General features: G+C 44.7%; 2 protein-coding genes across 11 annotated transcripts in view; both read right to left on the bottom strand.

Moving 5' to 3' along the window:
- LOC111949601 (eukaryotic translation initiation factor 4 gamma 1-like) overlaps positions 1 to 11,262 on the bottom strand; it is a 73,806-nt gene extending 62,544 nt beyond the window's left edge. For 9 of the 10 annotated variants that reach the window (XM_023966899.2, XM_023966908.2, XM_023966905.2 and 6 more), the window contains 4 exon segments: positions 1,904 to 1,987; positions 2,108 to 2,225; positions 2,320 to 2,401; positions 8,977 to 9,073. In XM_023966899.2, coding sequence (XP_023822667.1) covers positions 1,904 to 1,987; positions 2,108 to 2,182 — 159 coding nt within the window. In that variant the 5' untranslated portion in view covers positions 2,183 to 2,225; positions 2,320 to 2,401; positions 8,977 to 9,073. 10 annotated transcript variants of the gene reach the window in all.
- Positions 11,263 to 11,773: 511 nt separating this feature from the next.
- LOC111949851 (26S proteasome non-ATPase regulatory subunit 2-like) lies at positions 11,774 to 26,222 on the bottom strand. The gene is given in 21 exon segments (XM_023967185.2): positions 11,774 to 12,670; positions 12,997 to 13,115; positions 13,454 to 13,580; positions 13,688 to 13,782; positions 14,082 to 14,250; positions 14,422 to 14,505; positions 14,725 to 14,870; positions 15,014 to 15,278; positions 15,393 to 15,480; positions 15,671 to 15,798; positions 15,948 to 16,054; positions 16,372 to 16,518; positions 16,622 to 16,682; positions 20,068 to 20,212; positions 21,588 to 21,678; positions 21,681 to 21,745; positions 23,589 to 23,813; positions 23,969 to 24,090; positions 24,670 to 24,834; positions 25,060 to 25,116; positions 26,024 to 26,222. Coding segments are annotated over 21 exon segments (2,694 nt in total). The 5' UTR covers positions 26,129 to 26,222; the 3' UTR covers positions 11,774 to 12,487.
- Between the last annotated feature and the right edge of the window lie 51 nt (positions 26,223 to 26,273).

Below are 26,273 nucleotides of genomic sequence, written 5' to 3'. Positions count from 1 at the left end.
AGCATACTCTGAGTTGTCCTTATATTAAGTCCTGATCTGGATATGCCATATGGCTGTGGGCTACACTAGTTCATTTAGCAGACAAGATTTGCTTAGAATTCRGTGGCATTATTATATAGTATGAAGAATACAATTGAACAAAGCTGAATAAAATAGAAAGGCTATTTTCTCCAAAAGATTTGAGGGAGTGAGCACATGCGGCTATTCTGTGTTGAGTGTTTAACAAAGAAATAGGTACTCCTATATGCTTAATTTAGAGTTATTTATGTACCTTTAGTTCTACAAACGTTGGGATATATGTTTAGATTATTAATACATTGTAAGGCTGCATGATGTGACTAATGATTTGAAAAAAGGTCGCGTGAAAAGGCATGAGCTCTGCTTTGTTATTTTTGRGCAGGCTGTACACKCTTCATCAGTCTCTCATTCACAATTTGACAAGCACTTGATAATGTKTCGAATTTCCCGGCGGCATGCCCTTTGTGTGGCTGTAATGCTCTCTGCAAAAATCGATGCCTTTTGCGGCTAGTGGCCGTTGTGCCCTTGGGCTAAATATAATGATGATAATTCCCTTCTCCCCGAGTACTGCGTGCTCCGAAGCACCTCTCACTCACARGGCTCTCCAGCACGTGATCGGGTCTTTCTCCCAGGTTACAAGCGGAGACAGACACATCAGGGACGCAACTGCGCGCATCCTTCTGCAATTCCGAGGTGCATATTAAAGATATTGGAAGAACTGTCCAGATTTACTTCTTGTCAGCCAACAAGATGAGTAGATGAGTAGGCCTAACGAACAGCAAAAGCACTAGTCTTATGTCAATCTAATATCCCCCATAGTACAAAAGTTGACCTATTCTATTCTGTGCGAGAAYTAAATAAGTCTGGGACAGTTGTGGTATGCGATAYATCCCAAATTAATACAACCCCTAGCGTCAATAAATATTTTTTTTACGCAATGAGGCGGACAACTTTTCAGAACGTAGCTTAAAATGTTGATAAACTATTAGGCTATTTCTTCACATTATAAGCGCAGCAATGTTCCATTAGAGGGAAAACACCATTATCAAAAGTGACCACAAATGCGATTATGTATGTAATGCTTTTATTATAAAAAGGTGCATGTTTATGGTAAAAAATTCACTACATTTGAAACTCAACCGCTGCTTATTTATGGCAATTAGGCTCTACACGACTTGTAAAGAAGGATTAATGTGCTTAATTTTAAGAAGTTATTTGGCCACTTTAGTTGTGATACAAACCTTAATTAAACATATAGGCCTATGGGCTAGGCTACATGAGGTGCGCGACTGTGGTTCGAAAAAGTCCAAATTATATATATTAAATGTGTTTTGATTTATAATGTACCATTGTCATGCACCCGTCTCGAAACAGGGGCGGGGGYAAAAATACAAGTAATCTATGCACTTAAAWAGCAAATGGAGGAGGCTTTTCCCGTGGTACATTTTCAAGCCAGCCAGYTAGGCTATACTTCTGTTTTAAAGAGAAGCCATGTGCTTAATATTAGGAAAGTTGAGGAATACATTTGGTAGGCCTAGCCTATTGAAAGCTGYTAGGATCCTCCTATTTTTAATAGAGGCCATCACTCTGTTGTCTCATGCAATTGCACAGCCTATAGAAATGTTGRGCAACATGAAGTGTTACAGCGCTGAGTACCATGCAGTTAGCAAGTTTGGTAGGCTACTAATGACCATCAGGAGCGTCAGAGCTTGGAGAAGCCTAATTACTAAACAGTCACTTGGAATTTGACTGCCTTCATGACTCTTGACCGCCGTTGTGGCGGTAATACGGTCACAACAGCCCTAAGCAGGATCTACATTCCTACCAATGGATTAAGACACTGGACTAGGGACTAAATGAAGCTGTGGGGTGACGGAGTGCGTACCTGTCGGTGCTGTGGTGCTGGGTTCATTTGTGGAGGAGGGGTGGCAAAGACAACAGAGGGGGGTTGTCCAGGAGGGAAGGTGGCCTGTGAAAGGGAGAGGAAAGGAGGGGAGAGACCGTGATCAACACTATGGTTGCTGATTGGACAAACAACCATGAGACAAGATTGAAGCCCCAATTAAAACAAACAGTAGATTCTCATTACCTGTTGGAGTCCGGGGGAGGGGGCAGGGTGGGTGGCAGAGGGGGGTCCCGTTATAGGCTGTGGTGCTTTATTCATTTCATGTGGTTCTGCATGGGCGCACTCGGACTTGTACAGAAATCTGAGAGGAAGAGGGTGGAGGAGGTGAAGAGAGAATCAGGGATAGACTATGCGAGAGAGAGAACGGTGTTAAGGCTTTGTTGATCAGCACTCACACTTTGAACCGTGTTTAGTCCCAGGAACGGGAGCAAGGCTCGGTGGTGTGCCAATGTGGTGGTCGTCTGTCCTCTGATRGCCCTGTCAGAGAGAGAGAGGTCAGATTGGATTCATAACTYAGATGACAGAGACAATGGTTTGGTACACAGGGGATACAATTCTATTCCCCAGGAGACATACATATTGTCAGGGGCTGGGAATTGTCAGGGACATCACAATACGATTTCACAATTCTATATGTAGGTTAGTGGGATTCAATACTGCGATTTTATTGCGATGATGTTCCAAACATACCTATTGCTCACTATATGTCTGCTGCACAGCGAAGAGAGCATGAGAAAATGAGTTTTGATCAGTCATGAAAATAAGTGTTGAAAACATGTTGGCTCACTATTTTAAAGACAAAACATGCTATATGATTAAAAATACTGGAGTTGGCACAGGTACAGCCAATGAYAGTTAGACAGGGTTTATTCTGGTTCAGAAATGGTGCTTAGGTGGTGAGCGTGGCCATTGGAGTGGTCGCTAACCGAACATTGGAGGCCCTTCTGTTGTTCGCAGTGACAAAATYTAGCCGTTTCAAACCTAATTTCCTACAARTCTACACATTTCCACAAGTCAAAGAAAAATGTGCCGTTGTAAAGCCAATTTCCTGCAATTCTACACATTTTGCCATGACTTACCCTAGCCGAGTGACGCAAACATAACAGAATTAATGGAGGCCCCAGGCCACGACAAAAATACTAATGAATGTGGTTCATTTTGGTGATTGTTAGTTCTTAAAAATAATAAACTCAGCAAAAAAAGAAACGTCCCCTCACGSTCAACTGTGTTGATTTTCAGCAAACTTCACATGGTGTAAATATTTGTATGAACATAACAAGATTCAACAACTGAAACATGAGCTGAACAAGTTCCACAGACATGTGACTAACAGAAATTGAATAATGAGCAAAGTGGGAGTCAAAATCAAAAGTAACAGTCAGTATCTGGTGTGGCCACCAGCTGCGTTAAGTACTGTAGTGCATCTCCTCCTCATGGACTGCACCAGATTTGCCAGTTCTTGCTGTGAGATGTTACCCCACTCTTCCACCAAGGCACCTGCAAGTTCCAGGACATTTCTGGAGGGAATGAACCTAGCCCAAACCCTCCGATCCAACAGGTCCCAGACGTGCTCAATGGGATTGAGATCCGGGCTCTTCGCTGGCCATGGCAGAACACTGACATTCCTGTCTTGCAGGAAATCACGCACAGAACGAGCAGTATGGCTGGTGGCATTGTCATGCTGGAGGGTCATGTTAGGATGTGCCTGCAGGAAGGGTACCACATGAGGGAGGAGAATGTCTTCCCTGTAACGCACAGCGTTGAGATTGCCTGCAATGACAACAAGCTCAGTCCAATGATGCTGTGACACACCGCRCCAGACCATGACGGACTCTCCACCTCCAAATTGATCCCACTCCAGAGTACAGGCCTCATTGTAACGTTCATTCCTTCGACGATAAATGCAAATCCGACATCACCCCGGGTGAGAAAAAAACACGACTCGTCAGCGAAGAGCACTTTTTGCCAGTTCTGTCTGGTCCAGTGACGGTGGGTTTGTGCCCATAGGCGACGTTGTTGCCGGTGATGTCTGGTGAGGACCTGCCTTACAACAGGCCAACAAGCCCTCAGTCCAGCCTCTCTCAGCCTATTGCGGACTGTCTGAGCACTGATGGAGGGATAGTGCGTTCCTGGTATAACTCGGGCAGCTGTTGTTGCCATCCTGTACCTGTCCCGCAGGTGTGATGTTCGGTCGTACCGATCCTGTGCAGGTGTTGTTACACATGGTCTGCCACTGCGAGGACGATCAGCTGTCCGTCCTGTCTCCCTGTAGCGCGGTCTTAGGCGTCTCACAGTACGGACATTGCAGTTTATTGCCCTGGCCACATATGCAGTCCTCATGCCAKCTTGCAGCATGCCTAAGGCACGTTCARGCAGATTAGCAGGGACCTGGGCATCTTTCTCTTGGTGTTTTCAGAGTRAGTAGAAAGGCCTCTTTTGTGTCCTAAGTTTTCATAACTGGGACCTTAATTMRCTACCGTCTGTAAGCTGTTAGTGTCTTAACGACCGTTCCACAGGTGCATATTCATTAATTGTTTATAGTTCATTGAACAAGCTTGGGAAACAGTGTTTAGACCCTTTACAAAGAAGATCTGAAGTTATTTGGATTTTTACGAATTATCTTTGAAAGACAGGGTCCTGAAAAAGGGACGTGTCATTTTTTGCTGCGTTTATATAGGTCCATTATCTTTTCTACATACTTTAAATCTTGTTTTAGTCATTTAAGTTCACACTGAAAACGTTTTTCCATCTCGAAAAATTATATGTCAACACCCAATGCCTTTCGGAAAGTACTTTCCCCACATTGTTAGATTACAGCCTTATTCTAAAATGTGTTAAATTGTTATTTTTTCCTCATCAATCTACACACAATATGCCATAATGACAGAGCAAAAACAGGTTTGTTTTTCAACAGGACAATGACCCGAAACACCTCCAGGCTGCTTAAGGGCTATTTGACCAAGAAGAGTGATGGAGTGCTGCATCAGATGARCTGGCCTCCACAATCACCCGACCTTAACCCAATTGAGATGGTTTGGGATGAGTTGGACCGCAGAGTGAAGGAAAAGCAGCCAACAAGTGCTTAGCATATGTGGGATGTCCTTCAAGACTATTGGAAAAGCATTCCTCATGAAGCTGGTTGAGAGAATGCCAAGGGTGTGCAATGCTGTCATCAAGGCAAGGGGTGGCTAATCTAAAATATATTTTGAATTGTTTYACATTTTTCTGGTTACATGTGTTATTTAATTGTTTTGATGTATTCACTATTATTCTACAATGTAGAATGAATGAGTAGGTGAGAAGGTGTGTCCAAACTTGACTGGTACTGTACACAGTGCCTTCYGAAAGTATTCAGACTCCTTGACTATCACGTTGTTACGCTACAGCCTTAGTCTAAAGTTGATTAAATAGTTTTCTTGATGATGCCACCACCATGCTTCACCGTAGGGACGGTGCCAGGTTTCCTCCCGACGTGACACTTGGCATTCTGGCCAAAGAGTTCAATCTTGTTTCCCATTGTCAGTCCATTAGGTGCCTTTTGGCAAACTCCAAGCGTGCTGTCATGTGCCTTTTACTGAGAAGTGGCTTCCGTCTGGCCKCTCTACCATAAAGGCCRGATTGGTGGAGTGCTGCAGAGATGGTTGTACTTCTGGAAGGTTCTCCCATCTCCAAAGAGGAACCCTGTCAGAGGGACCATTGGGTTCTTGGTCACCTCCCTGACCAAGGCCCTTCTCCCCAGATTACTCCGTTTGGCCAGCTCTAGGAAGTCTTGGTGGTTCCAAACCTCTTCCATTTAAGAATGATGGCCACTGTGTTCCTCAGGACCTTCAATGCTGCAGAAATGTTTTGGTACCCTTCCCCAGATCTGTGCCTCGACTCTCAATCCTGTCTCGGAGCTCTACGCACAACTCCTTCGACCTCATGGCTTGGTTTTTGCTCTGACATGCACTGCCAACTGTGGGACCGTATTTTGACAGGTGTTTGCCTTTCCAAATCATGTGCCATCAACTGAATTTACCACAAGTGGACTCCAATCAAGTTGTAGAAACATCATGGATGATTAATGGAAACAGGAGCTCAATTTCCAGTCTCAGCAAAGGCTCTGAATACTTACGTAAATAAGGTATCCGTTTTTTTTTTTTTTTTTTTTTTAATATAAATAATCCCCCCAAAAATCTCAAAATCGGTTTTCGCTTTGCCTTTATGGGTTATTGTGTGTGGATTGATGAGGAAAATGTTTTATTTAATAGATTTTTGAATAAGCCTAACGTAACAAAATGTGGAAAAATGAAGGGGTCTGAATACGTTCCGTATACACATGGACACGATTATTATTATCTATTTTGTAACTGTTTAGACATAGGAGGCCCACCCAAGACTTTTCTATGCATAAAAACCCCTGATAGTCTTAGCCATCTAGGATTTAATTGCTTTACAAATCGATACWTGGAGTCAAAGTATCGATATATCATCCAAAATAATATTGCAATATATAACTATWGATTTTTTTCGCCCCATCACTACTATTGTCCCGATAGAATATGTTGGGTTTCATCTAGCGGCCATTCACTCTTGAATTAACAGTAGACACACACCCTCTCTCCGTCTCAGCCACACACAAAGAGCAGTTGGGAAAAGCCCTGAGTCATTCTGAGTCAGTGTTTTCTAAGGGAAATTACACTTCTGTCAGGTGAAAGAAGCCAAAACAAACACTGACTATAAGACAGAGAAGAAAAGCACACTAAACATAAACCCAGCACCTTTCAAATGGACAGGTGGAACAGCAAACTTAAAGAAATGTTGAAATAGACATTTTCCACTAGCACTACTACACCCTCAGACTGGTGGGGGAGTWAGAAGGGAAATGYCAATGTCTCTAAAAAAGGAGGTCGTAGTTGGTTAAGGTCAGAGACAGAAAGTGAGTTTGTGCTGAGTTGACACTCCGGAGCTAAAAAGGTCTCTCCAGTCTACGCAAAAGAAGCCAACAAGAGTTAGTTTGCGTCAAGTTCCAAAAATTCAGCCGCACAAATGTACGTAGAACTACGTAGAGTGATGCAAACGGACCTCCATCGCCTTGGTTTGCGTAGACTYTGTAGAGCCTTTTGGAGGGTCTCCCTGTGCTTACCCTGACACACTCAAACTGACAGCAAGACAGCTAATGAAAAACTCATTCACCCTGAGGGGAAGAGACCTATGTTTTGGCCCACACCCTATAGCTGAGTCCTAAAACTGTTCCCTCTGGAAGGATGAGGTAGCACTTCACATACATGAAGGATTCAGTTGAGTTCCCTGATGAGCAAACAGCCATGACCATATATCTCAATCACCTCCTATTCCAGCAGCATTAACTGTGTGCATACTAAATAAACTCAGTATGTGTCCTACTCCCGCAGCAATAGTGCTGCAGTGCAGAACTGACCAGGCAGGATAGCCCAAGGGAGAAGGGGTTGAAGGGAGGGGGGATGTGTGAAACCCAGCCGAGACCACACCCACCAGTTCCAGTCATCCAGCTGGCCTGACAGGCAGCAGAGGGGGATGAATGTGTATGTGTGGGGCGGGGACGTTCATGGTCAACCACCAATGCAACAGAGACCGATGCATAACCCCAACCCGMACCCCATGACCTAGTGTGGGTGGGAGCACAGAGGCCTAAGACCCAGGCTGTCGCCATAACAAAGCAGAAAAGGTGTGTGTGTGTGTGTGGGTGTGTTTACCTATGTACTAATGGATKATTTTAGGTGTTAGTCTGTGTGAATGGTAGTATCATGGGAAGTTTACACAATGTTTGTTATGCAGTCTCAAACCCCAAGAGTGCTGAAGGGAATGACTAAACAGTGAGATCTACATGTCATGTTTGTAACGTTTGAATTGCTAGCCTCTGATTCTCAGACATTGTTCACATATAACTTAGCCTACCCAATAGTCGGCCTTAAAAGCACTGTACTGCCTGGATGGCCATGCACAAACACACTAGATGTGATGACCTCTGAAATGCCTGTTCAACTCTAAAGCTAGGTAACTCTTTYAACAGTACCAGCCAGGTCAATGGGCCGATGGCAGTGCCAAAAAAGTAATGCATTTCTGTGGTGGAAACGAAGGAAAAAGACACCTGTCAAGACTGCACGCGTAGCTACTGCCAAATAATGTTTATATGTAACCCATAGCTTAATATAACACGCCTTACCGAGGGACATCAGGGGCCAATTGTTTCTAAAGTATTGTGGTGTGTCATGCCCTAAAAAAAAAAGAAGATTACCTCATTCCAATCACTACCCATCTGCCAGATCCCATCCCAGAGAGCATTTCAAATGGAAATGTGATAAAGAACAACTTCACATCTGTTGGACAGAATTGAATGACAGTGTCCTCTGTAAAGTAGATTTGTATGATCAACAACGTTCAGAACATTGCAGGTGAGTGACCTCATTCCCTACACCAGGGCTTCCTAACCCTTTTCACCCAGGACCAGACAGGTTCTAGTCAATGACCYTACACTTGGCAAGCTACATCAGTCATTTGTTATTGATCATCATCACAATTCCACCACTATTGTTATTATTTACAATAACTAATTCAATATGAGCGCCAAAGCTATTCAGAGAAAGGCATTTGGTAGAGGACTAATTAATAATGGGGTAAATATGGGACCATGGCTCGTCTGCTTCCTCAAGGCTCACGAGCTGGCTCTGAAGCGGCATCCATTTTGAGCCGAGGTTCTCAGCCAAGTTCACGTGTCGGTAATCGCCGTATATCAGTAATCGCTTCTCTAATGCAGATGTTACTACAACAGAAAGACATCTTGCCAGACACCCCTGCGGACTGAATAGTTGAGCAGTCAAACAAAGCATTTGAGCTAATGCCAAATGTATTATTCCCTACGCTACATTAGCATTAGAAGCCATACACCGGTKATTTTTCAGTCACGCAAAACATACATAGCTACAAATTCACGGGACAACAAACAAGGCAGACCTGACGACTGTCACACAATACACACAGTAATATTGCTAGCTACAGGCATGCAGTCTACGGATAGTGGATAACTTTCAAACCCTCAGTTCTGACAAGCTCCGGTAACGTGAGACGATAAGGCGTGTAGGATTGCTTTGCTGTGCGGCGCCATGTTGCTCCAACAGCTTTTTCGGTCGTCACTAGTTACCACAGCCACAAAGTCATAAACCCCGCCCAGTTCTGCAATTTACCCTAACCACACTGCTAACATGTTTTATTTTATTTAACTAGGCAAGTCAGTTAAGAACAAATTCCTATTTACATTGACGGCCTACTAAGGAACGTGGGTTAACTGCCTTGTTCAGGGACAGAACGAAAGATGTTTAATCTGTCAGCTCAGGGATTCGATTCAACAACCTTTCGGTTACTGGTCCAATGCTCTAACTACTAGACTATCTGCCGCCCCGACATTATGCCTAACCTTAAATTAAGAACAAAAAGCAAACATTTTAGAGTTCTTTACGATATAACCAATTCTGACTTTGAGGCTGTGCTAACTAGTGGCAACCATTTTTCCCCCAAACCCACTTTGGAGTTACCACGTGGGTGGATCTCCGGCTTTAGCGCGCGCAGCAAGTGTGGCACAATGCGCACACACAGCAGCCTGCTTCTTGTACTCCTCTATTCTCTTATCGGTTTTGATTTTCAAATTTGCCAACATTTATAGCAACCATAAACGGACAATGCTCAATCTGCATATAATTACATGCAGGCTAGCAAGCATGTAGCTGAGGAACGCTCAACTCCGTTCTTACATCGAGGTGGATATATAAGAAAACTGAGTTTAGCATTCAGCTAACAAGCAAGGGGTCTCCCAAATACCGAAAAGATGGTAACCAGTCTCTGTGGCAACTACCACCCGGAAACTGATCAGCATCTGTACCATTTCAACCGCACCGTAGCATCCTCGATATGCTGTGTCATCCTCTGAACATTACGCATGGGATCCAAGGATAAACGAACTTGCCAATGTGGATCCTACCACATTGTCCATGCATCAGCAATATGTATTCTCAGTAAACGGAGATCCCACAATATATCCCTCTGTCAAATTACAAACGCCACAGTTAAATATGTGGGGCGGCAGGTAGCCTTGTGGTTAGAGCGTTTGGCCAGTAACCGAAATGTTGCTGGTTCGAATCCCCGAGCTGACAAGGTAAAAATCTGTCGCTCTGCCCCTGAACAAGGCAGTAAACCCACTGTTCCCAGATAGGCCTTAATTGTAAATAAGAATTTGTTCTTAACTGACTTGCCTAGTTAAATAAAACGTACAAATAAATATGCCGCGTTCAAAACAGCTGGGAATTCGGGGGGAAAAACGAGGTCAAATGATAATCGACATTCAAAACGATGTGTCCAGTCGGTCGTTTTTATCCCCGAATTTCCAGTTGTCTTGAAGTCGAAGAAGTCTCCGACTTCAGTGCAATGAAGACAACTGGAAATTCGGGGATAAAAACGACTGACTGGACAAAGCGTTTTGAATGTCGATTATCATTTCACCTCGTTTATTCCCCCGAATTCCCAGTTGTCTTGGAAGCACCACATAACCACAGTGTTAACTAYTTACAACACAGACGTGCAGACTGGGAAGGCGACAAAATTATGCCTCCTCGACCAACTAACTACCGGTACTTCAACTATAACATTACCACCCTTACGAAACAAGATAGCAGTCACAGAGTGCAGTATGCTGCGTCCAAAATAACAGTCGACTTCAGTTACCGCACGTTCAAAACTGCAAWAWWWWWTTGTAAGGAACGATTGGGTTCAATGTCCATTTCTCAAGAATAAAGTAAAGAACATATGTGTCATAAAAGTTGCTACCGAAAACAAACAGTTATTCACCACAAACCGAGCAAATTATGTGACAGTTTCTCATAACGTTAGCGRTAGCTGCATAGTAGAAAACTGCTTACCATTAATTAGCTATACACGTTTAGAATAGTATTAGCTAGCTAATAAAGGGATTCAAATGGATGTTTTTAATTCGGTCTGTCAATCTCCTGCCTTCGTCAATTKTCTTTCGTAGGCTAATGTTTATCACCTCGTAGGAAGGGGTGTCCTATCTCTTTTTGGGGTGGGGGTTGGTTGGGCTAACAGAGGAAAAATCACAGTCTGGGAGTGGAGACACAGCTCGAGCCCCCATATCGATCTACTGGGTTTAATTTCAATTTTAAAAGCGCGGATGAATGCGGTTTGTCAATTTGTTTCTCACACAATTCTGAATTAGCAAAGAGTATAGATGGAAATCATAACATTTACCTTTCTCTCCTTCAGTCCGCAGTCGGACGAAATGGGCGGTCCCGGAAGCCGGTAGCCAAATTCCGGTTTAATCAGTCATGTGACAGGGAAGCCGGTATGATTGTAGCTACTACRCGTTTTAGTTGAAACGTCGAATTGCTGAACCACAAACTAATGTGCAGTACAGTATTCGTGTAATATTAAAACTAATTCATACACGCACAATAAAACACACTCATCACTAGCGGCTAGATGGTTGCTTTCGCTCGCATGGGCATGGCCAGATTGGRGTCTGTGATGTCAGTGTGCAGTCTGAAAAGTTTATTAAGATATGTAAAACGTATCAGTTTAATATGCARTTACTTTCCTTAAATGTGTATTTCAAATGTTCATTACATACCGTTGTCTGCTACATCCAGCAAGTTAGTATTCAGAACCTCTGCTGCAGTGAGGGTTCATTACCAATCTCACCTCAGTAGCTCTCCACTGCTCAGTTTCATAATTAGCCATCCAGATCTGCCAACTGTGTAATGAAATGTATCTTTCAGAAACTTGTCCCTCGGGTATAACAGACAAATTACAGACAATTACACCAAATGGATCGGAAACTTTTATTTGAACCTTTTACAGTACTGTAACAAAACCAACAAAACTGAATGATGAAGAAGACATTTTCCATGCTCTAATTACAAAAAGGAGGTTGTCATGTGGGAAAGAGAAACCYGTTGTAGTATTGATGTGGACTGAGTGTGTGTTGTTCATCACTAGGGCTGCATTTACACAGGCAGCCCAAATCTGATATTTTTTTTCACTAAATTGTTCTCTTGACCAATCAGACCTACTCTGAAAATGATCTGATTAGTCAAAAGACCAATTAGTGAAAACATTTTTTTTMGGGATGCCTGTGAAAATGTAGCTTTGGAGGCTGAATGAGAAGCAGGGAGAGGCTAAACACAGTTCCCTTCTGACAGCTGACCCTAGATCAGTTATATATTTGTGGAGCCTAAAAAGCTGGTRTAATACATTTATGAGGAACTGATCCTAGATCAGAACAAAGAGGAATCCAATCTAAATAGTGTGAATGAGGGGACAGTTTCCACTCCCTGCGCCAGTCAGTTTGACCACCCAGAACACAACCATTTATTTTCACAGAGGCTGTTGACAAGAGAAAGAGGGGTAGGCCTTCCTGGCTCTTTTCAGACATGGAATAAAGTAGTAAAATACAAGGTCTAAAAGAGTCAGGGAGGGCTACCAATGAGAGACCGGTAAGGAGAGTAGCGTGGGTACCAGGGGAGGACAATAGGGCGCAATCTAGGCATCGTAGTTGGGGTTCTTGCGGAGGATGACAAAGCCCTCCAGGATGGGGGTGACGGGGAGATACTCCTCTGTGGCCAGCTCTGCCCTCTCTCCATGGGCCAGGAGCACCGGCGTGGTGTGGGTCTGGAAACCTGTGATGGCTTTGGGCTTACCGGCCTGGCCAACTACATCCACCGCCTATGGAACAATTACATTACATGAACCATAAGGTCGAGTCCACTCTACCATCTTATGACATTACATCCTAATCTTGAGAGTAAAAAGCACTTGCACATCTACACGTTACTTTGCATTAGAGATGTTCAACCATAGTTAAAAAATGAAAAGAATCTCCAGCACATTTTACTTGCAAAGCATCACATTTTACTTGCAAAGCATATCGTGCTGACATTTCGGCCTTCATCACACCATCTAAGCTACATCCTTAACTAGCATTACATTTTAAATATGAAGCTAAATCACCCAGACTCTTATTAAGAGCATAGGGTGAGCAGCAGGCTTACCTGTCCCACCCTGACGGACACGGGCAGCGGTCTCAGCTCCTCGTCGAAGGTGACCAGCATACGGGGCTGCATGGCAGCCACCAGGCCGTAGAGGACGTAGTGAGACTTCCCCAGGATTACTGGAGCACACACAGGAAACAGCAGGGGGCGATGTCAAKACAAACAGCCAAATACTCAGACCCAGGTTATGACATTCAGCAGACTTACTACCTGACATAAAAGGAGGACAATGAAACAAGCTGGGCAAGGGCCAATGCCATTCAGGAGTTGAACAAATGCTAATTGTTTTCTATGTGGAATTTTCCAGCCATATATTGAAATTCAGTTCACTTCCTCAAATGACTCAACAGAAATTAACTTCACCCCAACCCTAAACACAAGGATGTGGAAAAAGGGAGGGTAGGGAGAGGCAAATAAAAGGAATGGTGAAGGTAGATTAATGAAGAAAAGGACTCACTGTTCTTGACGTCGAGGAAGGAGACGAGGACAGTGAGTAGTCCTGCCACYGCCACCTGACTCATCAGCTGCCTGTCACTGTGGTACGGACACAGCGTTAAGGTCCCTTTACCCAGGTGAGTCAGACCCTGTGGACATGGCACAGAGCAAGGGTTAGGAGACAGACACATACTCTCCCCCTCTCTCTAAACACGTAGGTTAGWGRSCCAGAGCGGCACCTCTTTTTGCTACCCACCTGTGCCAGTCGGACCATGAAGAGGTTGTTGGGGTCTTTGGCATGGTACTGAGCCAGCTGCCTCAGCATGGCAGCCAGGCGGGCATTGTTTGTTCCTGCGGACAGAGAGATGGAGCTGTGAGTCAGTGAGTTCTCATGGCAACCATCCACAGCTCGAGACACAGTCAGTGGAGAAGGTCTCATACTTTGATGTCATCTGGCACAGTGAATTCAGTTATATGGTATGTTGTTTCTTATTCAAGGATGAGGAATAATTACAGGGGAACATTGTGATAACTTAGTGAGGCAAATCAACATAACTTCTCAATATAATAATGAAGCCACTGACTGATTGGGTTCCAGACAGTAGGCACACAATAGAGCCCATTGGCCAGTAATGCCAGGGCCCACTCACCGCTGCCCACCATGCCCATGGCAAAGATGGAGTTGTGGGAAACCTCTGGGTCAGCATCGTGGGAGAACTTGCTGAGTGTGTCCAGGATGTTGAGGCGAGGATTCGACACGGAGATCAGGGCCAAGGCCAGAGGCACCGCACGCCTCAGAGTAGGCTCTCCATACCGCAACTATGTGTGAGTGAGGTGAGAGAAGGAAGGCAAGACAACGGAGAGATAAAGAGAAAAACAGACGTGGGATGGTTGGATCGAGTGAAAGAGACAGGGGCTAAATCAACCCCAAACATATCCTCAAAATGTGTTGAAGCCAAATGGAATTAACAGGTCAGAGGTTAGACTGACCAGGTGCCCAAATGCCCGTAGTGCCATCTCTGAGCCAATCTCTTCTCCCATGGCAATGAGTGCAATACCCAGGACAGCCACACCCTGGGAGGGGGAAGCAGAGAGCAAATGAGTTCAATTTCAAATCTTCATTCAAACCACTCAGATTATATTTTTGTCATTTAGCGCCTTGCTCAAGGCCACCAACACATTTTTRACCTAGTCTGCTCTGGGATTCAAACCAGTGACCTTTTGGGTTACTGGCCCAACACTCTTAAATGCTAGGCTACCTGACACCCCTTTATTAACAAAAGCCTGGCATACCTGGTGGGAGCCCATGTCGGCTGCACTCTCTTTCTTGTCTTTGTCCTTCTTATCCTTCTTGTCTTTTTCCTCCTCCTTTTCCTTGGCTTCATAGTGCTCACTGCAGATGTGGAGAAGCTGCTGCACCTTCAGTACGTTACCAGAACCTGGCATGGAGAGAAACAGAGATAAATATAGGAAAGCCATTTCTTCTAAATCTCAATGAGATCACCTGTATAAATAAATTATATTTAAATCAAATAAAAAACAAAAACAATTGGAGACAAAATGGAGCTATGATGAGACTGACCTGCATAGGCACAGACGTCCACCAGTGTGTTGGCGAAGCTGCGGAAGGGCTCAGGCACCACCTGCAGCGCTGCCAGGGTGGTCTCAATGGCCTCCCCTTTACCCAGGTGGTTGAGGCCCAGGCCCAGGGGCAGCCAGCGGGCGTATGTGTCTTTCAGCTCCAGCTCACTCTTCTCCATGATGGTCTGGACGATGGTGGAGGTGACATCACCGTTACACGAGCCCACGGCGATCATACCGCACGCCAGTGCCGTCACACCTGCCACCTGAGTGTGTGACAAGACACGTAACATGGGACAGTGAGCTGGGTTTAATGAGTGTGGATGTGTACTTGACTTAAACCCCGACAAACTTTGGAACTGCACACACACACCCCGTACCTCCATGCTGGACTTGGAGTCTACCATGACAGGCAGCAGCAGAGAGAGGACATCCTCACGGTTCGAGCCAGCGTACGCCAGGCCCAGGCTGAAGATAGAGGGGAAAGGTCAGGGGGACKAACCCTACCAAAAACAAGTACTTTTAACAGGCAGAGATTATACAGTGCTAAGAAAGGACTAAACAGGCCTCAACAAAGGTCATTAATGGGTAAGAGGTGACAGGCAGTAGGGGCTAMGGGTTGATTTGAGACCAAACACCCATTTCCTTCTCTCCTTACCCYAAGATGGCTCCAATCCGCATGACGTTGCTGTTGTGGAGGACGTAGTCTGACAGCAGAGCCAGGGCCGGGTCACACTCGTTCCTAACCCCAGAGTTCACTATGCCACAAGCCAGGAGGGCCCCCGACTACAGGYAGAGAGAAGAGGGAAGAGAAAGAGAGAGGGAGACATATCTACATTAATAGCATTTGTAAGGCTTTTCTGGATGCTGTGAAGGTTGTGGTACGGAGGTTTTAATGCAGGGTGTTTGGTAAGAGGSTGAGTGTGTGCACGGACCTTTATGTAGTCCTCTGAGGAGTAGAGGTATTTGTCTATCTGTGTCAGACCACCGTCCACATCCCACAGCAGGATCATCCCCAGAGAGGCTGCAGCACTCAGCATACCTGGAGAGAAACACAGAATTAGCATCAACATTTACACAACAGCAATATGTTATTTTTGTTATTCAAATAAAATAATATTCGTCACATGCGCCGAATACAACAGGTTTTAATGCAACAAAATAGGAAAAATGCCAAGAGGGGTGAATACTTTTGCAAGGCACTGTACATTAAGTTGCTGATAAGAATCCTAGATTCATGAGACTAGTACTCACTGTCGAAACACAAAACATTTTCAGTCAAGCCCTAAAAAATGTGAACCATGAGCCTCAGAAAGGGATGTGAGGCTGTGTCTGTGTGGGGGGGAAGGGGTTTCTCACCATGATCTTTGTTTTTGTACAGCCATTTGTTGCCATCATCTGTGAGCAGCTTGTCCTGTCCGAACCCTGCGTTGACGAAGCCGTTGACAAACGAGGATGCCAGGTTCATACGAGCAGAGTCCACCTGGGAACCACTTCCTCCAAACCCTGACAGACAGAAGATGGCGTGATGAGAGGGAGGATGAGGAAAGGAGTGTGATATAACACGACCAGGACAATTAGTGTGCTGCTGTAGCGAAGGAAAACTCACTGTTGTTCTCCAGGTGGGTTTTGTAGATGTCATCTGGGACTTTGGGTTCCATGATGTCCAACTGTAAAGAATGGGAACAGTGTGTTATTGGCTCGCTTCATCTCTTTCACTAACTGGTTTATTCACGAGACCAGCCAGCCGTTCATTATCCTCCAGCCTCATCTCTTCTCTCACTCTAAGCACCATTATTCTCCCACCCTGACCCCTACCCCACTCTTTCACTCTCCTCTTAGTACCTTCTTCAAGCCTCCTCCATTTCCCCGTCAACAATATCAAATGGAGCACGGTCCTCAGACTCATCTCTACACGTCAAATTCCTCTCTCCTTGGCCCTACTCTAAACACCTTCTCCCCCTCTCCAACATACACTCAGTCCCCACTGTCAGTCACACTCCATCCACTGACTTGAACAGTGACCCACTCATTAGTCCTGCTCCTATTGGATATAAGAGTGACGTCAACTTACCAACATTGCGACCAGGAATACGACTTTCCCGAAGCGGATCCTCTGTTTGGACCACCACCCAGGACAATGGATCTAATCCCAGAAGCCGACCAAAAACAACGGCGCCGCAGAAGGGGCAGACGGAGCGGCCTCCTGGTCAAGCTACGTAGACGTGCATGTCGCCCACCACTCTCGAGTATACAACTTGCCAATGTCCAGTCTCTTGACAACAAGGTAGACGAAATTCGAGCAAGGGTTGCCTTCCAGAGAGACAGCGATTGTAACATTCTCTGGCTCTCTCGGGATATGTTGTCGGAATCGGTTCAGCCAACGGGCTTCTCCATACATCGCGCCGACAGAGAACCACCTCTCTGGGAAGTGGAAGGATGGGGTGTATGCTTCATGATTAACGACTCATGGCATAATCATAACATCATACAGGAACTCAAGTCCTTCTGCTCACCCGACCTAGAATTCCCTACAATCAAATGCCGCCATTTTACCTCAAGAGAATTCTCGTCAGTTATCGTCACAGCTGTGTACATTCCCCCTCAAGCAGACACCACGACGGCCCTCAAGGAACTTCACTGGACTCTATGTAAAATGGAAACCATATATCCGGAGGCTGCATTTATTGTAGCTGGGGATTTTAACAAGACTACCTACATTTTATCAGCAAATTGATCGCAGTACTCGCGGGGATAATACACTCGACCACAGCTACTCTAACTTCCGCGAAGCATACAAAGCCCTCCCTTCGGCAAATCCGACAACGACGCAATCTTGCTCCTACCGTCTTATAGGCAGAAATTCAAACAGGATGTACCAGTGACTAGAACCATTCAACGCTGGTCTGACCAATCGGAATCCACGCTTCAAGATTGTTTTGATCACGTGGACTGGGGTATGTTCTGGTCCGCCTCCTAGAACAACATTGATCTATACYTTTAATCTGAGTGAGTTTAAGGAAGTGCATTGGAGATGTTGTACCCACTGTGACTATTAAAACCTACCTTAACCAGAAACTGTGGATGGATGGCGGCATTCGCACAAAACTGAAAGAGCGAACCACCGCATTTAACCATGGAAAGAGGTCTGGGAATATGTCTGAATATAAACAGTGTGGTTATTTCCCCCGCAAGGCAATCCAACAAGCGAAATGCCGGTACAGGGACAAAGTGGAGTCGCAAATCAACYGCTCAGACATGAGACGTATGTGGCAGGGTCTACAGGAAATCACAGACTACAAAAAGAAATCCAGCCACGTCACGGACATCGACGTCACGCTTCCAGACAAACTAAACACCTTCTTTGACCGCTTTGTCTTTACGGACATATTCAATCGCTCCCTATCCCAGTCTGCTGTCCCCACATGCTTCAAGATGGCCACCATTGTTCCTGTACCCAAGAAGGCAAAGATAACTAAATGACTACCGCCCCGTAGCACTCACTTGTCATCATGAAGTGCTTTGAGAGACTAGTCAAGGACCATGTCACCTCCACCTTACCGGCCACCCTAGACCCACTTCAGTTTGCATACCACCCCAACAGGTCCACAGACGATGCAATCGCCATCACACTTCACACTGTCCTATCCCATCTGGACAAGAGGAATACCTATGCAAGAATGCTGTACATTGACTACAGCTCAGCAAGCAACAACATAGTAACCTCCAAGCTCATCATCAAGCTGGAGACACTGGGTCTCAAACCCATACTGTGAAATTAGGTCCTGGGCTTTGACGGGCTGCCCCCAGATGGTGCAGGTAGGAAACATCTCCACTTCACTGACCCTCAACACTGGGGCGTGCTCAGCCCCCTCCTGTACTCCCTGTTCACCCATGACTGTGTGGCCATGCACGCTTTCAACTCAAATCATCAAGTTTGCAGACGACACAGCAGTAGTGGGCTTGATTACCAACAACGACGAGACAGTCTACAGGGAGGTGAGGGCACTCGGAGTGTGGTGTCAGGAAAACAACCTCTCACTCAACATCAACAAAACAAAGGAGATGATCGTGGACTTCAGGAAACAGCAGAGGAAGCACCCCCCTATCCACCACGAAGGGACAGCAGTGGAAAAGGTGGAAAGTTTCAGTTCCTTGGAGAACACATCACAGACAAACTGAAATGGTCCACTCACACAGACAGTGTGGTGAAGAAGGCGCAACATCTCCACTTCAACCTCAGGAGGCTGAAGAAATTTGGCTTGTCACCCAAAACCCTGACAAACTTTTACAGATGCACAATCGAGAGCATCCTGTCGGGCTGTATCACAGCCTGGTACGGCAACTGCACCTCTCTCAACCGCAAAGCTCTCCAGAGGGTGGTGCGGTCTGCACAACGCATCACCGGAGGCAAACTACCTGCCCTCCATGACACCTACAGCACCCGATGTCACAGGAAGGCCAAAAAGATCATGAAGGACAACAACTACCCGGGCCACTGCCAGTTCACACCACTACCATCCAGAGGGCGAGGTCAGTACAGGTGCATCAAAGCTGGGACCAAGAGACTGAAAAGCAGCTTCTATCTCAAGGCCATCAGACTATTAAATAGCAATCACTAACTCAGAGGCTGCTGCCTACATTGAGACTCAATCACTAGTCACTTTAAACAATGCCACCTTAATGTTTACATATCTTACATTGCTCATATCATATGTATATACTGTATTTTATACTTATATCTTTTACGCCTTGCTTATGCCGCTCGGCCATCGCTCATCCATATATTTATATTTTCATATTCTCATTCACCCCTTTAGATTTGTGTGTATTAGATAGTTGTTGGGGAATTGTTAGATTACTTGTTAGATATTACTGCACTGTCGGAACTAGAAGCACAAGCATTTCACTACACTCACATTAACATCTGCTAACCATGTGTATGTGACCAATAAAATTGTATTTGATTTGAAACAGTCTCACCTCTTCCAACCCCATCCCCTTTCTCTAGTAGTCTACCCTCTCTCCCCCCTCTAACTCGCCCTCTCTCCTCACCTCTCGGGCCAGGGCCAGGAAGTTGCTGTTGAGCTGGACGTTGGACATGATCTCCGTCAGGTCTTCGTAGTCCTCCACGTCCTCGTTGAGCTCCAGGAACATGCCGTGTCGGCCCAGCATGAAGGCCATCTCCTTCTGGATCACGCTACAGGAAACACCCACTAAACGGTCAACTCTTCATGCACATCATTAACTATGGAAAACACTGCTGAATGCATTCCCAATGATTGTCAGTTGAAAATATGAATAAATACGGAACTGCCAAAATAAAGGAAACATCAACATAGTGTGTCTTAATAGGGCGTTGAGCCACCACGAGCTGCCAGAACAGCTTCAATGTGCCTAGGCATAGATAGTATAAGTGTCTGGAACACTATTGGAGGGATGAGACACCATTCTTCCATGAGAAATTCCATAATTTGTTGTTTTGTTGATGGTGGTGGAAAACGCTCTCTCAGGCACTGCTCCAGAATCTCCCATAAGTGTTCAACTGGATTGAGATCTGGTGACAGAGACACACACCCCTTTAAACCCCCTATGCTCCTTTGAGACCCATCTTTTAAAGTCTCTGAGATCTCTTTTAGCCATGGTAGATTATGGGCAACCCTAAGCATGATGAGATGTTTTAATAACTTAATTCCCTAGAGTCGATTGACACATCTAAGTAAACATAATAAAAAATCCCCATAAAAATCTGTCAGTTTAAGCTAGAGATGTGTTATTACTTCTCCATTAGATGGGTCTCAATCCACTGCATCCGCCGATGTTGCACTTCTGCATCTGCGGTGAAAGGTGAAAGACCGAGAGCAGTGTTTGCCAGACCATGAGACATCCCAAAAATCTGTCTTCTCACAAAAACGTCTGTAGCATCTGAACAGTTTGATGGGTCTGCAACCACTCTATGGAATGTGGAGAATCTCACAAATACGATGGTGTTTTCCGTTTTGCTCTACGACCCCCACAAGCGCCTTGGGAGTTGTTTGGGAGTTGTTTGAAGGTAACCGGTACCGGTTTTAAAACATTTATATATGCATGTATGTATGAAGGTAGTGTAAAAGGTGTGTGTAAAAAAAAAAAACATATTTCCTGAGCTTTTTTATATCTCCTAGATATAGGACAAATACTTCAAAACCTTGTTAGTCTTTGCCATTTATGAATGTGTTATTCAACAAGTTTCTCTGGTGTAAAGGAGTAAAGAGCAAATTCAATATTCAATTCTTTTTAATAAATTTTTTTCAATATCTAGGATCCGAATTCAAAATCAAATAGCTAAATGATCTATAGTATGACCAACGTCATACACCTCCATGTCAGCTTAGAACCCCCCAACAGCTTAGACTTTTAAGAATGAATTAACTCTGGAACCACATCTGTGCGGAAGCACCTGCTTTCAATATACTTTGTATCCCTCATTTACTCAAGAGTTTCCTTTATTTTAGCAGTAGCACTTTTCGCGAAAGTGGTGCTGTGAGATAATTCAGCGAGAGAGAACGCAGTGAATGTGTTGTGTCCGTCCTTACATGTCTTTGCAGGAGGTGAAGATGTTCTCCACCAGTTCCACATCGTTGAGCATCAGGGCCAGCCTCAGGGCCTCTGGGTAACGGTTAAACTCCTGAAGATGTTCAGGGAACACTTTAACAGGGCAGAGTTCTCTGGCTCAGGGACATAGCTCACACAGCTGCATAGGAGGGAGAGAGAAGGAGAGAGGATGGCAGAGGGGGAGGATTACTGAAGAGAGGAACTTCCTTTTGTCTCTTCAGGCTGCTTTGCCACTACAGGTATATTGAGGCAGAAGCAGACTGTGGTACAGGTGTTTGAACGTGTGTGTGTGTGTGAGTGAAGTATAGTTGAAGTCGGAAGTTTATTACACTTAGGTTGGAGTCATTAAAACTAGTCTTTTCAACCAGCCACAACATATTTCTTGTTAACAAACTATATTTTGGCAAGTCGGTTAGGACATCTACTTTGTGCATGACAAGTAATTTCTTACAACAATTGTGCCATGCTGATTGAGTTCGATATAACAGACTGGAAGCTTCAAAATGAAGGGTGGTGCTTGGAAACATTGTTCTTCCTCTGTCAACCGTGGTTACCTGCAAGGAAACACGTGCCGTCATCATCGCTTTGCACAAAAAGGGCTTCAACAGGGGATTTGCTGCCAGTAAGATTGCACCTAAATCAACCATTTATCGGATTATCAAGAACTTCAAGGAGAGCGGTTCAATTGTTGTGAGGGCGGCTTCAGGCGCCCAAGAAAGTCAGCAAGTCTCCTTTAGTTGATTCAGCTGTGGGATCGGGGCACCACCAGTACAGAGCTTGCTCAGGAATGGCAGCAGGCAGGTGTGAGTGCATCTGCACACACAGTGAGGCGAAGACTTTTGGAGGATGGCCTGATGTCAAGAAGGGCAGCAAAGAAGCCACTTCTCTCTCGGAAAAAACATCAGGGACAGACTGATATTCTGCAAAAGGTACAGGGATTGGACTGCTGAGGACTGGGGTAAAGTCATTTTCTCTGATGAATCCCCTTTCTGATTGTTTGGTGCATTCGGAAAAAGCTTGTCCGGAGAAGACATGGTGAGCGCTACCATCAGTCCTGTGTCATGCCAACAGTAAAGCATCCGGAGACCATTCATGTGTGGAGTTGCTTCTCAGCCAAGGGAGTGAGCTCACTCACAATTTTGCCTAAGAACACAGCCATGAATAAACAATGGTACCAACAATCCTCCGAGAGCAACTTCTCCCAACCATCCAGGAACAGTTTGGTGACGAACAATGCCTTTTCCAGCATGATGGAGCACCTTGCCATAAGGCAAAAGTGATACTAAGTGGCTCGGGGAAAAAAATTGATATTTGGGTCCATGGCCAGGAAACTCCCCAAACCATTCAATCCCATTGAGAACTTGTGGTCAATCCTCAAGAGGCGGGTGGACAAACAAAATCCACAAATTCTGACAAATCAAAGCATTGATTATGCAAGAATGGGCTGCCATCAGTCAGGATGTGGCCCAGAAGTTAATTGACAGCATGCCAGGACAGATTTGCAGAGTCTGAAAAAAGGGTCAACTGCAAATATTGACTCTTTGCATCAACTTAATGTAATTGTCAATAAAAGCCCTTGACACTTATGAAATGCTTGTAATTATACTTCAGTACTCCATAGTAACATKTGACAAAAACATCTAAAGACACTGAAGCAGCAAACTTTGTGGAAATGAATATTTCTGTCATTCTCAAAACTTTTGGCCACAACTGTATGTAAACTTCTGACCCACCGGGAATGTGATGAAATAAATAAAAGCTGAAATAAATCATTCGGTCTCTATTATTCTGACATTTCACATTCTTAAAATAAAGTGGTGATCCTAACTCACCGAAGATAGGSAATTTTTACGAGGATTAAATGTCAGGAATTGTGAAAAACTGAGTTTAAATGTATTTGGCTAAGGTGTATGTATTCTTTGMACTTCAACTGTACATATGTTTGCCCCTCATGTGGTAAGGAGTGTGTGTTGTCCACTCACCTGGTGAGGTAGAGGCAGACCTTGGCATATGCATTATCATCTATATAGAGCTCCAGCATATCTAGTCTCTCAATCTCCATCAACAGGTCACAGGCCTCGTGCTCAGCGTTGTGAGCCATGTTGTAGGGCACAATCTCCTTCACAAGCTTTAGCAGAGTCTCCTGTTGTGTCTTATCACTATCCTCAACCTCCTGCCACTCTTTGGCCACCTCGCCTGCCAGGTGCCTACACACACACACACACACACACACACACACAGGTCATTTTTACTTAGTCATGCTTTAACAATGGTAGACTAAGTGAAAATTCTACTTAAGTAGTAGGTAGGATTCACCCCTGTATGCGTTGTTAGCCATTTGGATTGGCGTCCTGTATCCTACCTGACGTATTCATGTCCCCAGGATGCCAGCTCCTCCTGGGAGCCCAGCAGACGGTATTTCAGACACTCCCGCTCCCCACTCATTGTCATGGCCAAGACCGACACCACGTCCGCACAGAAACTCTGCAAAACAAAACAGACAAGTGTTAGCTAGACGTTTATATAATGACAGTTATGATGGGTCGTTCTGAACYTGAACCTCTAGTGCCATCCAGTTCTGCAATGTCCAATATACTAGGTATGCATCACTGTTAAATTTTCTGTATCTCCAGTAACATTGTAAAATAAATCCATCCCGATTTTGTGGTTATAAAGTAAAAGCAACAAAAAAACATGAGCTAGCGCACACCCAGAGAAAATTATTTTATGTAGAGGGGCCTTTCCATAACAGCAATTAAACTATAAGCTTTAAAAATAATAATGAGAGTCGCACACTGTGTATAAAACTCCCAGTAATTTATTGGGTAAATCACCAACGTTTCGGCATCACTGTGCCAGCTTCAGGATCCCTGAAGAAGGCACAGTGATGCCACCCTGAAGGCACAGTGAAGCCAAAACYTTGGTGATTTACCCAATAAATTACTGMGAGTAAAAGCAGACAGGGAAAGGAAGCAATAAAGTCTTGCCATCCCAATCTCCTGTTTTCCCYACTGTCACAGTTATCCATTTAGCAGTTATCCACATAGCCATCGGTGTTCCCACCTTGTTCTCGCCAGGCGCCATGCCCTCGTAGATCTCTTTGAGCTTGCCATAGTGTGGCCGCAGGAACTTCAGGGGCTTAGGCACAGAGGTCATGGAGGTGGTGGAGGAGCGGATCTGCCTGCGCAGCTCCTCTAGAGCAGGCCGGTACAGAGACGTGTCCGTCTCCTGTGGATGGGTGTTTGAGAGAGAGAAAGGGGCGGGGAGGTGTACATTTCACAAGTACAAATAATGTTGTTTGATATGGAGTCACCAAAGACTTTCAGTGTGTAAATGACTGACTCTCCATACTAACACCTTATGTACAGTAAAAAAATAAGAAGCTATAGTCCCAGAATGTCCAAAGCAAAACCAGACTTGAGGTTTAGCAGTTCTTGTGGTAGTGGTACTCACACCAAGTCTCTCCACCATCATCTCCAGCTCTTCTTGCAGCTGTTTGTCCTCATCAGACTGGAGAGAAATGAAAGGAACTGACATTACAGTATGACAGATTCAACATGGGAAATTTAAAAAACCGAACCCTGCACAGTAAACAAAGAACAATGTGTGTTCCAACAGGAAACTAAAGCAATAAAAGGCTCTGCAATTTGCTAACTGATAAATATTGGAGCATTCTGTCATACACCGGTCCTATACCATTGTCGACGGATGGAAGGGTTGCCCTGATAACTAGCTATATCCAACGTTGCCTCCATTGTTATGGTGTCTGAAATTGGCTAATGTACTGTACTCGCTAATACGTTTACAAACCCATTMATGTAAATAACTAGCTAAACAAACCACACGTAATAACTATACCCACCTCGCAATCAAAGATCACTGATCATAACACATCTAGGTATCTAGTTACTCTCAACAAGAAAATCTGATAACGACAGGCAGGTTAATTTACTGCAGTTGCAAAGTCACTAGCTACTGTATTGTAACAACATTAGCGAACTGTTTACAATGCAAAACTAACGTCATTTAGCTAGCTAACGTTACGTTATTGTAACTTGGCTAGCTAACTACTTAGCTAACTTTTAGTTTATCTATCGGTAGTTAATTTCTGGCCTGTCATTAGCAATTGTTAGCTAACGTTAGCTCGCACAGCCAGCTACCGGCTTTGCTAACGTTAGSTAGATGAATACGTGTTTTATAACTCGCTTTCAGTCGGAAACAATCTTAATTGTTGGCACCTGGTATATAGCCAGCCATGACATACTTTTCATTAAAGGCGACTCAAACAGTTCATTATTATTTTGAATGACAATGCTTTCGGCCTGTTCAACCATGTCAACCAGGCAGTGAGTGACTCAGGCAAAAACGCTGCTCTGCTTCCCTTGTTCAAGATGTTTAGAAAAGTGGCTTAACTCACCAGTTCTTGCTCTTCTTTTTTATCCTTGTCCTTCCCTGTGGGCTTAATCTCCTTTTCCTCTGTCTTTTCGGACTGCTTTTTCTCTTTCTTTTTTGCGTCCTCCATGGTTGCTGTTTTACGAAATTCGGCTACGGATAAACTGAAGAACAGGAGACCAGGCGCACAACTTCCTCTCTTCAGAACCGTGGAAGTTTGCTGACATCGATAGTGTTCTACCGCCACCTGCTACGCGGGAATAATATTGCACCAA

Source organism: Salvelinus sp. IW2-2015, linkage group LG22, assembly GCF_002910315.2.
Source record: "Salvelinus sp. IW2-2015 linkage group LG22, ASM291031v2, whole genome shotgun sequence".
In the NCBI taxonomy this organism is placed as follows: domain Eukaryota; kingdom Metazoa; phylum Chordata; class Actinopteri; order Salmoniformes; family Salmonidae; genus Salvelinus; species Salvelinus sp. IW2-2015.
Note: the sequence above shows the minus strand (reverse complement) of the source record. Positions and strands in the feature narration are given on the sequence as shown.